Source organism: Vulpes vulpes, chromosome 8 (genome assembly GCF_048418805.1).
Source record: "Vulpes vulpes isolate BD-2025 chromosome 8, VulVul3, whole genome shotgun sequence".
Classification (NCBI taxonomy): domain Eukaryota; kingdom Metazoa; phylum Chordata; class Mammalia; order Carnivora; family Canidae; genus Vulpes; species Vulpes vulpes.
Genome location: NC_132787.1, coordinates 75,059,114 through 75,073,801, shown reverse-complemented (window position 1 = coordinate 75,073,801; position 14,688 = coordinate 75,059,114). Strand labels below are relative to the sequence as shown.

Genomic DNA, 14,688 nt, shown 5'->3' with positions numbered 1-14,688 from the left:
GGGAAACGAGGTTTCTTGTATGGGTTATTTACTGGGGGGCAAGTGGAAGCTCTTGGGAGAAACTCACTTGGAAGCAAGGGGTTGGGGGACAGACAGTGGGAGAAGAAGCCAAGCAAAGATACAGTTTTAGCTCAAGTTGTTTCTCAGCCTGACTCCACAGAGCTCAAGAGTTAATGGTACCTCAGAGTTGAGACAAGATGACCTGGCTTCTGTCCTTTAATATCAGGAAGCCTCTGGCTGTGGGAGGAAGTGGAAAATGTAGCTTCCCCATTTCTGGGCAGGGGCTAGACCCTAGAGAAAAGGCATGCATAAAGTCTTGGCAGCCAGCTCACAGCAGCCAGGGGTCCCCTCAGAAGGAACACCCAGGCTGGGTATAACACTATCTGTTACACTGCCCTTCTCTGAGCAGTGCGGTTATGGCAGTGTCGTAAGAATGATACCATAAGGGATCCCTGGGTGGCGCAGCGGTTTAGCGCCTGCCTTTGGCCCAGGGCGTGATCCTGGAGACCCGGGATCGAATCCCACGTCGGGCTCCCAGTGCATGGAGCCTGCTTCTCCCTCTGCCTATGTCTCTGCCTCTCTCTCTCCCTCTCTCTGTGACTATCATAAATAAATAAAAATTAAAAAAAAAAAAAAAAAAAAAAAAAAAGAATGATACCATAAGGTAGAGGCAGCAGTATTATACAGTGATTGAAAGTTAGGATCAGCAGCTTGGGTTTTAATCCCAGCTCTTCCTCTTCTTAGCTGGGGCAGGTTTCCTCATCCTTCTGAGCCTCAGAATCTACCTCATAAGGTAACTGTAAGGATTAAATAGGGCAACACGTGTAAAGTGTATAGCACAGTGGTAAACAGTAAGTATTTGACTCTGTGCCTCAGTTTCCTTCTCTGTAGTAGAAATCGCCATTATAAACAAAATGGTGATAATAATAGTAACTACCTTGGAGTTATTAGAATTAATTAAGTTAATTTATATACTGGCTTTGAGTAATGTCTGTCTCAGAGTTCACACTACATAAGTAAAAGCTCTTGTTATTGCTGTTATTATGGCTGTTACTGCTGTTAACTGTTTTCATTTCAGTTGAGAAAAACTGGGTAGTGCCCCTAAAATTGGGGCTTTAATGGGTCTCCAGTATTCTTTCCATGATGATTGGTAAACAGGTGTGTGTAGCCAAACAAATCATTTAGGGAAGAAGACACTGGAAGATATGACTCAGTGCACATGCTCTTTTCCCCTTTCACATTTCTCCAGGCTCCATCTATTTCCAAGGTTGGGTGTTCATGGCATCATTTTCTCCTTTTTGCTTACACTCACTGGCTCCAGTAACTAACGTATCCACTTCTTTCTGTGATAGAGTTTCGTGATTCACCAGCTACCCCTAAAGGTGAGCAAGGCTTTGTGATGTCTTGTTAGTACATTTTAAAAAAATTTTATTTATTTGACAGATGTGTGCACATGCACAAGCAGGATGGGGGAGAAGCGCAGAGGGACAGGGAGAAGCAGACTCTCTAATGAGCAGGGAGCCCGATGTGGGGCTTGATCCTAGGACCCTGAGATCATGACCTGAGCTAAAGACAGATGTCTAACCGACTGAGCTACCCAGCTGCCCCTTGTTGTTACATATTTACATATTTAGAATGCAGAAGATTGTTTCACTAGAACTAAGAGTAGAAGTGGGACATGATTGTTTATCCAGATTATTTAGAAATTTTTTAAAAAGGTTTATTCAGTTTTTACTATGATTTTTAAAAACTGAAGATAAAGGTAGAATTTAGCTTTTATAATTATGAACAGAGGATACTGTAAAAAAAAAAAAAATATATATATATATAAAACATCCTACATATTTGCATAGTTAGCATCTATAATAAAGTAGAGAGAGTACATGGCTGGAGTCCTGATCAGGTCTGAGTAGGTATGACCCTGGGCAACACCACTGTGAATCCCAGTGACCCATCTGTAAATGTAGATGGTGGTGATCATACTTGCTCTTTGTCCCTCTGCGGCATGTAACATGGTCTGTGATGGCACCTTGTAAATGGTGACATGACTTATGCAGGCTGGGAGTTGTCCTTCATTCTGTCAGGTATCCTGCAAGGGATTGTAGTAGTTCCAGGAATTGATGATTCCCTTTGTCATTTTGTTTCTCTCTCATAATTTTGTATGGCTTGAAAGGGTTCCAGAGAGTTAAAAATGTAATTTTTCTCATTTAAAGTAGGACAAAATGGCAGCTCCTAGAGGACAACTGGGTTGACCATGGCCATAGCATTTAGTCTTGAGCTAAGACAGTTGTCATCTGTACAGATGGGACCCATGGACCATATGATTGGGCATCCCTCACAGGGCTCCCCAGAACCTTAATAGGGTTTTCCACTGGACCCTTTACAGCATGTCCCTTTCTCCTGTTACTTCGGAGAATTTAAGAAATTCATCAAGGCCTTGAGGCTGTAGTCACAGAGCCCTTTTCTTCTTTTCTTCTGACCCAGGATAGAGGCTTTCTTTTCCTCTTGTGAGTTTTTCTCCCCTGTATATATAAATAAGCCTCCATTTGTGATATCTTTCCAAATGGGCTTTTGAGGAAATGCAACAGTTGCAAAGGATGCTGTCCAGCAGAAATAGAATGAAAGTCACTTGTGCAATTTTAAACTTCCTAATTGCAAAATTAAAATAAGTACAAAGAAACAGGTGCAGTTTATTTTAATATGTTTTATTTGACCAGAAAAATCCAAAATAACCACTTTGACATGTTATTAATGTAAAAAATAGTCAGTGAGATATTTTATATATTTTATTTTCATTCTGAGTCTTCAAAATCTGGTGTGCATTTTACATTTTTGTTACATCTTAATCCAGACAATAAAGTTTCATTTGAAACCCTTGTTATATTTCATAAAAATTTATGATTGAAAAAGTAGATATACATACTGAAGTTGTTTCCACATAAACTTTTTCAGTGACTGAAAGAAAAATCATTTTCCTGTAATAGTTGCATGTACATTGACAAAACTGGTTCATATTTTTAGAATAATTGACTTTTCAAAACTGTGTCCAAGTTAAATAGTTTGCTAACTCTTGTGTCAACACAGTATTATTAATATCAAATTCAAATAGCAGTGCCTGGGTGGCTCAGTCAGTTGGGTAGCTGCCATCAACTCAGGTCATGATCCCAGGGTGCTGGTACTGAGCCCTGCATCAGGCTCCCTGCTCGGCAGGGAGTCTGCTTCTCTCTCTCCCTCTTCCCCTCCCTCATCTCACTTGCTCTCTCTGTCAAATAAATAAAATAAAATCTTAAAAAAAGAAATACTGAAAAAATTGAAAAGAAACTCTAAATTTAACAATATCAACAGTGCTCTTCAAACTTTTCTTTAGTTTTTGCAGCCAATTTACATAATGCTGTGTATTTCAATTTAAATCTACACACTGAGTTATGTTATAAAAATATGTAAAATCATTATTGTTAACTTGTATTATGAGGTTGAAACACAAATTCTTACACCTGTCTGGTTAAGTCCTAAATAAGATCTTCTTTTCCCTTCCTTGGAGCTTTGAATTTAGCTTGATTATATGGAGTGTGGATATCGGCAAGAAAATGTCAATCCCACTGCCATTTTTTATCTTTGATTATTATTATTATTTTTAAAGATTTTATTTATTTATTCATAGAGACACAGAAAGAGAGAGAGAGGGAGGCAGAGACACAGGCAGAGGGAGAAACAGGCACCATGCAGAGAGCCTGACGTGGGACTTGATCCAGGGTCTCCAGGATCACGCCCTGGGCTGCAGGCGGCGCTAAACCGCTGCGCCACCGGGGCTGCCCTGTCTTTGATTATTGCCCTATCTTTAATTAATTATTGATTTGAGAAGCATTTTCTTTTATTTCAAGGAAATCTGATTTGGAGTTGACAATACAGTGAGTCTTTGTAGAGCTCCTTTATCTCTCAATCAGTGAACAGAGGCAGGGAACACAGTGTCATTAAATCCATTGTCTTCTGTTTCTTTCAACAGTTCATACTGGAGAATCATTGTAGCATTTGCAAGTATATACTAAACCATTTCAACAACTGTATCCATGATAGATTTCATAGAGTGGGCTTCAGAAAACTGAGCGCAAGTGTTTCCAATATGTAACATATAGTAAAATGAAGCAATTAAAGAAGCATCAGTCTATTAAAATCCTCGTAAGTCAGAGTTCAACCCAACCTAGCTGAAGTACTGTCACAATAGAAATTTTCACACATAGAAATTCTTTGACAGATGTAAAAGATTAAAAAATATCTGTACCACAAGATTGATAGTTTTAAGACTACAATTTGATAATATTTTTTCATGTATTTGAAAATTCTTTGAAACAGAGCGTATGTAAAGTATCAAATCGGCAACATCTCATGTCACAGAACTAACTATAGAAAAATATTTAAGATTTTTTACTTTTGAATCAGTCTTTGATATTATTAGAAAGGTCTTGTACTCCTTGTGCTATGTTCATGACTTAGCTAAAGATTGTTCACTTTTTGTAAAATATCTTTTTTACTCTTTTCCTCAAAATATTTCGCCTAACTGTATTTCTATCTAAAATGTTTTTTTTAAAGATTTTATGTAATTATTTTAGAAAGAGAGAGAGAGAGAAAGGGTGTGCACAAGGGAGAGGAAAGGGCAGAGGGAGAGGGAGAAGCAGACTCCCCACTGAGCAGAAAGCCAGACTCAGGACTCTATCCCAGGACCCCGAGGTCATGACCTGAGCTGAAGGCACTTAACTGGCTAAGCCACCCCCATGCCCTTAAAATGATTTTCTTTTGGGGCGTTTGAGTAGCTCATTCAGTTGAGTATATGACTCTTGGTTTCGGCCCAAGTCATGATCTCAGGGTCATGAGATCAAAATCTGCACTGGGCTCTGCGCTTAGTGGGAAGCCTGCTTGAGATTCTCTTCCTTCTCACCCCCTGTGTGTTTGCACACTCACATGCTCTCTCTCACTCTCTCTAAAACCAAGTAAATAAATCTCTTTAAAAAATGGTTTTCTTTTTTGTTTAAGAATCCATGCCATTTTGTAACTGACTGAAGTTACAAGCTCAGAGCCTGTTAAAATTTTGTTTATCATTTTTTGTTAGGTATTTAACTCTGATTTCAACCTCAAATTTCACTGATTATCTTTTTAAGTTTTTACTTAAATTCCAGTTGGTTAACATACAGTGTAATATTAGTTTCAAGGTGTACAAGTTAGTGATTCAACCCCTGGTGCTCATAACAGAAAGTGTACTCCTTTATTACCCCATCACCTATTTAACCCATCCCCCTTCCCTCTGGTAACCATCAGTTTATTCTCTATAGTTAAGAGTCTGTTCCTCGGTTTATCTCTCTCTCTCAGTCTTTTATTTTATTTTTGTTTTTGTTTGGTAGTTGAAGGAAACGGGTTATGAAATTCATTATGTATTTGCTGAAAATTCCTCCTTTGTACAGTAAACTTTTTTTTCATTTTACTCTGCTATAGCAAGTTCCAATTGCCATTCATTATGAAATTTCTGACATACTTTCTGACAGTTCTTTTTTTTTTTTTTCTTTACTGTTTAGTCATAGTTCTAGCTTTGGCATCCTCACTCAATTCTGCATCAGTCTTTGATTAAAAAAAATAAGAAGAATAAAAAACTGAGAGAAGAAGAAATATCTTATACTAACAAAACCATGCTAAATGAATGTTTTCTATGCACTAGGAATGTGCTGGAGGATATGTTCCTGTAGTTGTCAGGTTTAGAGCTGATAAGGGAATTCTGGCAATGCAAATGTGGATAATATACAAGCTCAAAGGGAATGAAGCTATCACATTAACTTGACAAAACATTTAGCATCAGTAATATGCCTTTGTTTTAAATTTAAAAATTTGTCCATACTTATTTTTAACTAGATAGTTACATTTTACATTAGTTACCAATTATGATTTACATAGCTGTCATTGTAACTCATGCTGTCTGCGTAATAAACACAATATAATGCTTCATCAGGGCATGGGAGATAAAGCCACTTGAGCTGAATCAGTCTATTGTCTTTGAGTAGAACAGTGATGTGTTTATGTATACAGTAGAAACATATGCGCCTGACATGCACGCCGCAGTACCACAAAAATATCTTAGGTCATGTAGTGGTTAATGTCATCCTACCAAAAGAGTACAATTGTGATTAATGGAAAAATATTTTACAATACCTCAGTTTTTACATCAAAACTAATCGAAGTTTGGGACACCTGGGTGGCTTATTGGTTGAGCGTCTACACCTTTGGCTCAGGTCATGATCCTGGGGTCCTGGGATCAAGCCCCGCATCTGGCTACCTGCTCAGTGGAGATCTTGCTTCTCCCTCTCCCTCTGCTGCTCCCTATACTTGTGCATGCAAGCATGCTCTCTCTCTCTGTTAAATAAAATCTTAAAATTAAAAAATAAATCTCAGTTAAACATTTCATTATTTCTGCCATTTGCTCATAGACTGGTTTCTGCAGGTTAACACAGGCTTAGCATGAATAATTCTGTTTTAGACAGAGAAGGGAGCATAGCTTAGGGAAGGCCTGCAGATGTCTTTGGATCAGTTCCCTCCTGGCTCTGAGACCTGCAGAGTAAGAATAAATGTTGAGTGAGGACTGGAAGTTTGGAGCTTGCATAAGGGCTATTTTTTACTACCTTTATGATCTTGGGAAATTTATTTCTCTGTGACCCAGTAGCTAATTTGTGAAACTGAATGCTAGTACCTCCCCCTCTGGAGGTCTGATTGGAGGGTAAATGCAATGGGAAGCCCTTCATAAGCCCTTGTGTTTATTAAGTGCCTTGCCTACAGCCTGACTTTATCTTCCATCATGTTATATTATTTTGGGGGCAGGAGATATGTTTAGTTATGACCACTGGGGTCGTGTGTCCCATTAGAAAGATTCCTCCTATCTCTGTCATTGACACAAGGTTGAGCTAAAAGCAAGAAATGAAGAACTAAAATAAGTCTTCAGATAATTGAGATTCCTAAGCAGTAGTCTTTGCTCTCCAGAGAGTTGGGCCAAGATAGTATTTTTTCTAGTAAGCCAAATAATTTCCTAAGTTCTCTACTTTTTTTTTTCTTTGCTTGGGTCTAGCTCAACCACAACATATACACTGAAAAAGTATTATCTCAGAATTACTTCAAGTTCATTTTCCTTAGCGGTTTTTTTTTCTTTTAGATTTTATTTATTTATTCATGACAGACACACAGGGAGTGGCAGAGACACAGGCAGAGGGAGAAGTAGGTTTCATGCAGGGAGCCCAAGTGGGACTTGATCCTGGGACCAGGATCACTGCGTTGAGCTGAAGGCAGACGCTCAACTGCTGAGCCACCCAGCGTCCCTAGAGATGTATTTTAAAAGGAGCTAAAATCCTGTATATTAAGCTCTTTCATAACTACTTGGAGCATGGCTTTAGGGTTGCATGTAATAGCTGGGTGCTGCCCAGTAGTACATTACAGGTCAGCTCAAGGAGGCCAAGAGCAAAGAGTGGTATAAAAAGACCAGCTCCTAAATAAAGAAAATGTTTTTTATTTTACTTTTTTAAAGAGTTTATTTATTTACCCAAGAGAGAGCAAGATAGAGAGCATGAGCTGGGGCAAAGGGAGAGGGACAAGCAAACTCTCCACTGAGCAGGGAACCTGATATGGGGTTTGATCCCAGAACCCCAAGATCATGACCTGAGCTGAAGGCAGACAGATGCACAACTGACTGAGCCACCCAGACACCCAGTAAATAAAATCTTTACTTAAAAAACAAAAACAAAAACAAAAAAACCCCACAAACATCAGTTTCTGGCCCTGGTATTGCCCTACCTCCTTGACAAGCTCTGTGGGAAAGCACTGACTTTTCTGAATGGAGTGGTAGGGTGAATTAAGAAGGGAAACTGACCCTCTGTCATCTGTCAGGCTAATCAAGACAAGCCCAGACCTGGCTGAGTCCTGCACATGGTTTCCAGAGTCCTATGTGATTTATCCAACTAATCTCAAGACCCCAGTTGCTCCAGCACAGAATGGAATCCATCCACCGATCCATAACTCAAGGACAGATGAAAGAGAGTTCTTCCTGGCTTCTTACAATAGAAAGAAAGAAGATGGAGAGGGCAATGTTTGGATTGCAAAGTCATCAGCCGGTGCCAAAGGTAAGTTGGCATTGCTCTCCCTTTCTTCCTTTCTTGTAGGTTCCCATGGGTTTGTTCAATTGTGTGTTAGAATTCACTGATATCTTTAGATGAGTGGCTGTTCTAATCTGAATCCTCAAAGGTAGAGACCATGACTAATTACATAGTTTTAAATACTTACCTAGGTAATGATGACTTCTAAATGTATATCTCCAGCCAAAGTATTTCCCTTTAAGCTCCAGATCCAGTATGACAGGAATTTCAAATGTAACGTGTCTGATATAGACTCATTTCCTGCCCACTCCAACCTACCTCTTTCAGTCTTCCCACATAGTATGTGATCCCACTCTGTACCTAGTCTCTGAAGCCCCAAACCTAGGCTTCATCCCTGACTGCTCTTTTCATTATAATCCATACCTAATGCATCAGCAAATCTTGCTAGCTCTACCTTTAAAATATATTCCAAATTAGACCTTTTCTTGCAATTTCCACTGCTCTCACTTGAAGTCAAAACTACTGTTCTTTCTAGTCTGTGTAATTGCTGTGTCTGCTCACAGCTAGTTCTCCTTCTAAGACAGAGCAGTGACTAAAATTGTAAATCTGATCATGTTACTCCCTGCTCAAGGCTTATCAGCTGGCTTCCCAATGCAGTTCAGATAAACTCCAGATTGCTGTTGGTAGCCTATACCATTTAACATTTGCTCCTATCTCTGATCCCATCTCCCATTCTTGGCCTTGCTCACTATTCTATAGCCACACCTGCCTGGAGTCCTACAAATTCTCTAAATTTGTCTGTGTATCTCAGATGTCTTTATGGATTATTTTCTATTTCAGCTCAAATATTGCCTTGTCAGAGAAGCCTTTTCTTTTCTAAAATAGACTTTATGCCCATTGCTCTCTGTCCTTTGCCATGCTTTATTTTTCCTCCTTGCACTAACCTTTTCCTAGCATTTACATTACATATCTGTTTATCTGCCTGTCTCCTCTCACACCATAAGCTCCATGTAAACACAGATTTTCTATCTTGTTCATCTCTACACTCCCCAGAGGCACTCAGTAAATGTGTGTTGAATGAATGCATAGAAGGAATGAGGTTTATAATATTGACTCAAGCTCAAAATACAGGCAGTTCCCAATGTAATGAACACATAAACATGGTCTGTCTCTATAGCTACCATCATATGCTCCTTTTAAAACCATTCTATTTTGAACTTACTTCTTCTTTTATTGCCTTGGAAGACCATCTGGCCATTGGTACTCATTTCTATCCCCGGTCCAGTGGACCTCACCTTCTTTTCTACCAACCATGAGACAAGGGGGCATCACCTGGAATCTCCTGAAAGTGGGAGAGTTGGACTCTTGCCACAAGCCAGGTACCTCACCTACTTCTCTTTCCCCTCTTGTGACCTCTTCTCAAGTACTATCCCCTAGTTTGGTTCTAATGATAAATGGGGGAATTGGAAGAGGAAATAGATATTTACAGTATTCCATATTCCTTCTGTGGACTTGGGCTTGAGTCAGGATGGCCATTGTAAGAACACCTTGTATCATGGAGCCTTAGCTGGTGTGAGAACCAGGAGTAAGGCAAGGTCCTTGGAGAAGAGCATGTCCAGTCATGGCAGTGATTCCTTTGGGTGGTGTCTGAACCTTTGCCAAGACAGTCAGATTGATGGTCAACATTAGAGAGAGGTAAAAGAGGATAAAATGCCAAAAAAATGAAGAAATTTTGCTTTAGGGAGTTAAGTGGTATGCATTTGTTTTGTTTGGGAACTATAAAGTAAAACCAATAGGATGAATAAATGGCTTTTATTCTTGTTAAATAAGTGTTTAATACCTACCACATGCTGGAAATAGTTGGCTCTTCACACTATATCCAGTATAAAGACCCCCTGTTCACCCCTCCGCTACCAGTCTTGGATCTGGGCTACCTTCACCTCTCACCTGGAGCATTGCTCCTTGTCCTCCTGCCCTTGGCCATTTTCCAGAATCTACACACGGTACAGCAGACAGAGATCCTATTAAAGCACAGTCAGACCTTGTCACATCTGTGTTCAGTGCTGTCTCCTTGGTGCCAGGGTAGCACATGGAACCCATCAAAAGTTCAATATATGTATTGAGTGATGAATGAATGAATGAAGTAATGAGTGGAGATACAGGGATAAAAAACAGACATGATCTCTTGCCCACATGAACCCAATCTAGTCAGAAAGAAGGCTAGTGATGCATCTCTTTCCAGATAAATAGTTGAGATGAGAACAAAGAACAAAAAAAAACTTACCACCTTGAAACTCCTTAAAGAATTACAGAGTTTCCTCATAGTTTCTTCAGGTTAAGTTAGTGCATATTTAAAGAAATAATATTAGAAATACAGTTAAGGAGTACATGGAAACATGCTACATTGTATCCAAAACTTACAAAATGAATGTAGATTTTATGTATCATTTTATATCTACCAAATAAGATAGACCTTCAGTGACTGTTGCTAAAAGTTTGTTATGAACTACTTCCTCTTAGTTGTAATACACGCCTTTGAAAAAGCAACAGGATAATACAAAGGAAGAGCCATAAAGAGTGCATAGGCTTTGGCCCACTACTCTCATTCCTATGAAATTAACTCCAGGGAAATATTTTAAAAGCAACGACATTTACTACTATGTGATCTATAACAGCAGCATATTACTTAGAAACAAACCCACTGTCCAGCAGTCAGTAAACAATATATAATTTTGGGATTATATATACAATGAGATATTTTTTCAGCTGCTAACTTAATTGTGATGTTAACATAGAAACGAAAAAAAAAATGACAATATACGGTGAGTTCACTATGAATGAGCCAGTCTTTGCCGTTATAGAAAGGAAGGTGATATTAAAAGAGAAAAATAATTATATTAGGAAATAAGACTATAGGTAACTTTTCTATTTCACTTTAATGCCATATCTTTTTTCAATGATAATAGGTTTTTAAAGTTATCAAGATGTATCTTTCTACTTCCATTATTTTCCCCACCTATCAGCATTAGGTGTATTTTCAATAATAGTGTACATAAGGAAATAGCATAAAGGAAATAAAGTTAGAGCAAATAGGAGACAATGTGAACAGATTTTGGAGAGCAAGGCGTCAAAGGTGGTACAGTTCCAGGGCATTAGTAGGAAGGGGTGTTTTAGGATAACTATTTTGGAAGTGAAAAGGAAGAGAAACTAAGGTCTGTACTAAAAAATTAGCAAGTGGAAATAAAGAGGAACCAGGATATCTGAGAGTGGTTCCTGAGGGAGATGAGACAGAAAGAATCCTCTTCCTACAAAAAGAGAGGAAGGAGCTTCTCCAAGTTGATTTGCAGTTTCTTGTTTAAGAGATAACCACATGGTAGAGCAAGTCACAGAAATGAGATAGTTGAAAAAGGGGCTGGGTTTTAGGAAAATTGAATCATTAAATTAAGTAACAAATTAATTTGTACTGAAAGCATGAGACCCAAATAGAGATGAGCTAGAAATCTAAAGCATAGGTGAGAGGTCCTAGAACTAAGAAACTGAGTTCAGCAAGGTTGCACGATATGAGATCACACAAAAATCGATTGCATTTCTGTATATTAACAATGAATATATTGTAACTAAAGGTATAAACAATACCATTTAATAGTCACCCCAAAGAAAATGAGATGCTTAGGTATAAACTTAGCAAACACGTATAGGATCTTAATGCTGAAGATTACAAATCAACTGTGAAGGAGGTCGAAAAAGACCTAAGTAATTGGACAGACATACCATATTCATGGATTGCAAGACTCAACATAGTAAAGATGTCAGTTCACTCCCAAATTGGTCTATAGGCCTAATGCAACTGCTGTCAAGACCTCAACCAGCTTTTTGTGCAGACCTGAAGCTTCTTCTAAAATTCATATGGAAAGGTACAAGCCCTAGAATAGCTTAAACAATTTTGAAAAAGAAGAATCACTTGGGAGTAATCACTGTACCTCATATTAAAGCATACTCTGTATAGCTACAGTAGTCACTACCCTGCAGTATTAGTAGGGGGACAGAAAAATAAATCTATAGAAGCAAGAACTCAGAAATAGACCCCACATATATAACTACTGATTTTTGACAAAGGTACAAAACAATTCAATAGAAGGACAGACTTTTGAACAAATGGGGCTGGAGCAAGTGAATATTCATAGATAAAAACAACTGAACTTCAATGTTAACCTTACATTAGGCAAAAACTAACTCAAGATGGGTTTTGGACTTAAAATATAAAACTAAGGCAAAGTATTCTTAAACTTGATATCACATATATGACCATAAGAGTAACAGCTGATAAGTCAAACCTCAACAATGAGGATTTTTTTTTTTCCTCTGTAAGACTCTATTAGAGGGATGCCTGGGTGGCTTAGCGGTTGAGAGTCTGCCTTTCACTCAGAGCATGATTCCAGAGTCCCGGGATTGAGTTCTACATTAGGCTTCCTGCATGGAGCCTGCTTCTCCCTCTGCCTAGGTCTCTGCCCCTCTCTCTGTGTCTCTCATGAATAAATAAATAAATCTTAAAAAAGAAAAAAAGAAAGTCTCTATTAAAGAGGCTGAATGTACAAGCTACAGGCTTGGAGAAAATACCTTCAAACACATACCTGACAAAAGACTTTACATATATAATATATAAAAAAACTTTAAAAACTCAACAGTTAAAAAAAAAAAAACCAATCCAGTTAGAAAGGCAGAAGACCTGGGAATGCATTGAAAGATTCTACAGATAAAAAATAAGCAAATGAAAAGATTTTTTAATTAATCATTAAGCATTAGGGAAATGCAAATTAGAACCACGATGCTCCTATTAAAATGGCTAAAATAAGAAATGGTAATGACAGCAAATGCTGCAAGAGTCATGAGAAACTAGATCAATCTGACGGTATTAGTGGGAATGTAAAATGGTACATTTTATTCTGGAAAAAAGTCTTGTAATTTCTCATTAAGCTAAACCTGTAACTACCAAGCAATTGCACACACCTGGGCATTTGTCTCAGAAAAATGAAGACTTATGTCTATGCAAAAACTTGCACTTGATTGTTCATAACAGCTTTATCTGTAGTAGCCCCAAACTGGAAGCAACTCAGATTCCTTCAGAAGCTGAGTAATTAAGCCAAATCGATACTATGGAATACTCCTGAACAATAAAAGGGAATGAAGTACTGATATATACAACAACTTGGATGAAATCTCCAGAGTCATGCCAAATGAAAGAAACCAATCCCCAAAGATCACATACTGTATAATTCTATTTATATAAAATTCCTGAAATAACAAAATTATGGAAATAGAGAATAGATGAGTAATTGTCAGGAAGATGTTATGGGGAGGGAGTAGTTGTGACTTGAAAAGAGCAACACTGGGGCACCTGGGTGGCTCAGTGGTTGAGCTTCTGCCTATGGCTCAGGTCATGATCCTGAGGTCCTGGGATGGAGTCCCACATCAGGCTCCTCATAGGGAACCTGCTTCTCCCTTTGCCTATGTTTCTGCCTCTCTCTGTCTCTCATGAGTTAATAAAATCTTTAAAAATAAAAAAAAATAAAAATAAAAGAGCAACACTGAGGGATCCATTATAATGGAACTGTTCAAAATGGGAGTATATATTTGCAAATCATGTATCTTATAAGACACCTGTATCCAGAATGTGTAAAGAACTCTGATAACTCAATAATAAAAGGACAACTTCATTAAGATAAAAACAAAGAACCTAAATAGACATTTCTCCATAGAAGATATGCAAATAGCCATTAAGCATATGAAAACATGCTCAACATTGTTAGTCATGGGCAGCCCTGGTGGCCCAGCAGTTTAGTGCCACCTTCGGCCCAGGGTGTGATCCTGGAGACCCGGGATCGAGTCTCACGTTGGGCTCCCTGCACGGAGCCTGCTTCTCCCTCTGCCTGTCTCTCTCTCTGTCATGAATAAATTTTAAAAATCTTAAAAAAAAAAAGAAAAAGAACGGGCAGCCCCAGTGGCTCAGCGGTTTAGCGCCACCTTCAGCCAGGCGTGATCCTGGAGACCCGGGATCGAGTCCCACGTCAGGCTCCCTGCATGGAGCCTGCTTCTCCCTCTGCCTGTGTCTCTGCCCCTCTCTCTCTCTCTGTCTCAAATAAATAAATAAATAAATAAATAAATAAATAAATAAGAAAAAGAGCATTGTTAGTCATTAGGAAAATGCAAATCCAAACCACAATGAGAGACCACTGCGCACCCACTGGGATAGCTATAATCAAGAAGACGGTAAATGTTGGCAAGAATGTGAAAAAATTGGACAATACTTATGTATTGTTGAGAATGTAAAATGGTGTGGACATTTTGGAAATCAATTTGGCAGTTTCTCAAAAAGTTAAATGTAGAGTTGCCATATGACCCAACTATTCCACTCCTAGATATATTCACAAAAGAATTGAAAACCTGTCCACACAAAAACTTCTGTGCAGATCTCTTTTTTTTAAAGATTTTATTTATTCATGATATATATATATATATATATATATATATATATATATATAGAGAGAGAGAGAGAGAGAGAGAGAGAGAGAGA

At 38.4% G+C, this 14,688-nt stretch overlaps 1 protein-coding gene across 3 annotated transcripts in view; it reads left to right on the top strand.

Annotated features, from left to right (window-relative positions):
• The window catches only part of TTL (tubulin tyrosine ligase), a 34,475-nt gene that overhangs the window by 3,291 nt on the left and 16,496 nt on the right, over positions 1 to 14,688 (top strand). For all 3 annotated transcript variants that reach the window (XM_025994366.2, XM_072767142.1, XM_072767141.1), the window contains one exon: positions 7,912 to 8,144. In XM_025994366.2, coding sequence (XP_025850151.1) covers positions 7,912 to 8,144 — 233 coding nt within the window. The remainder of the gene's footprint in view (positions 1 to 7,911; positions 8,145 to 14,688) is intronic.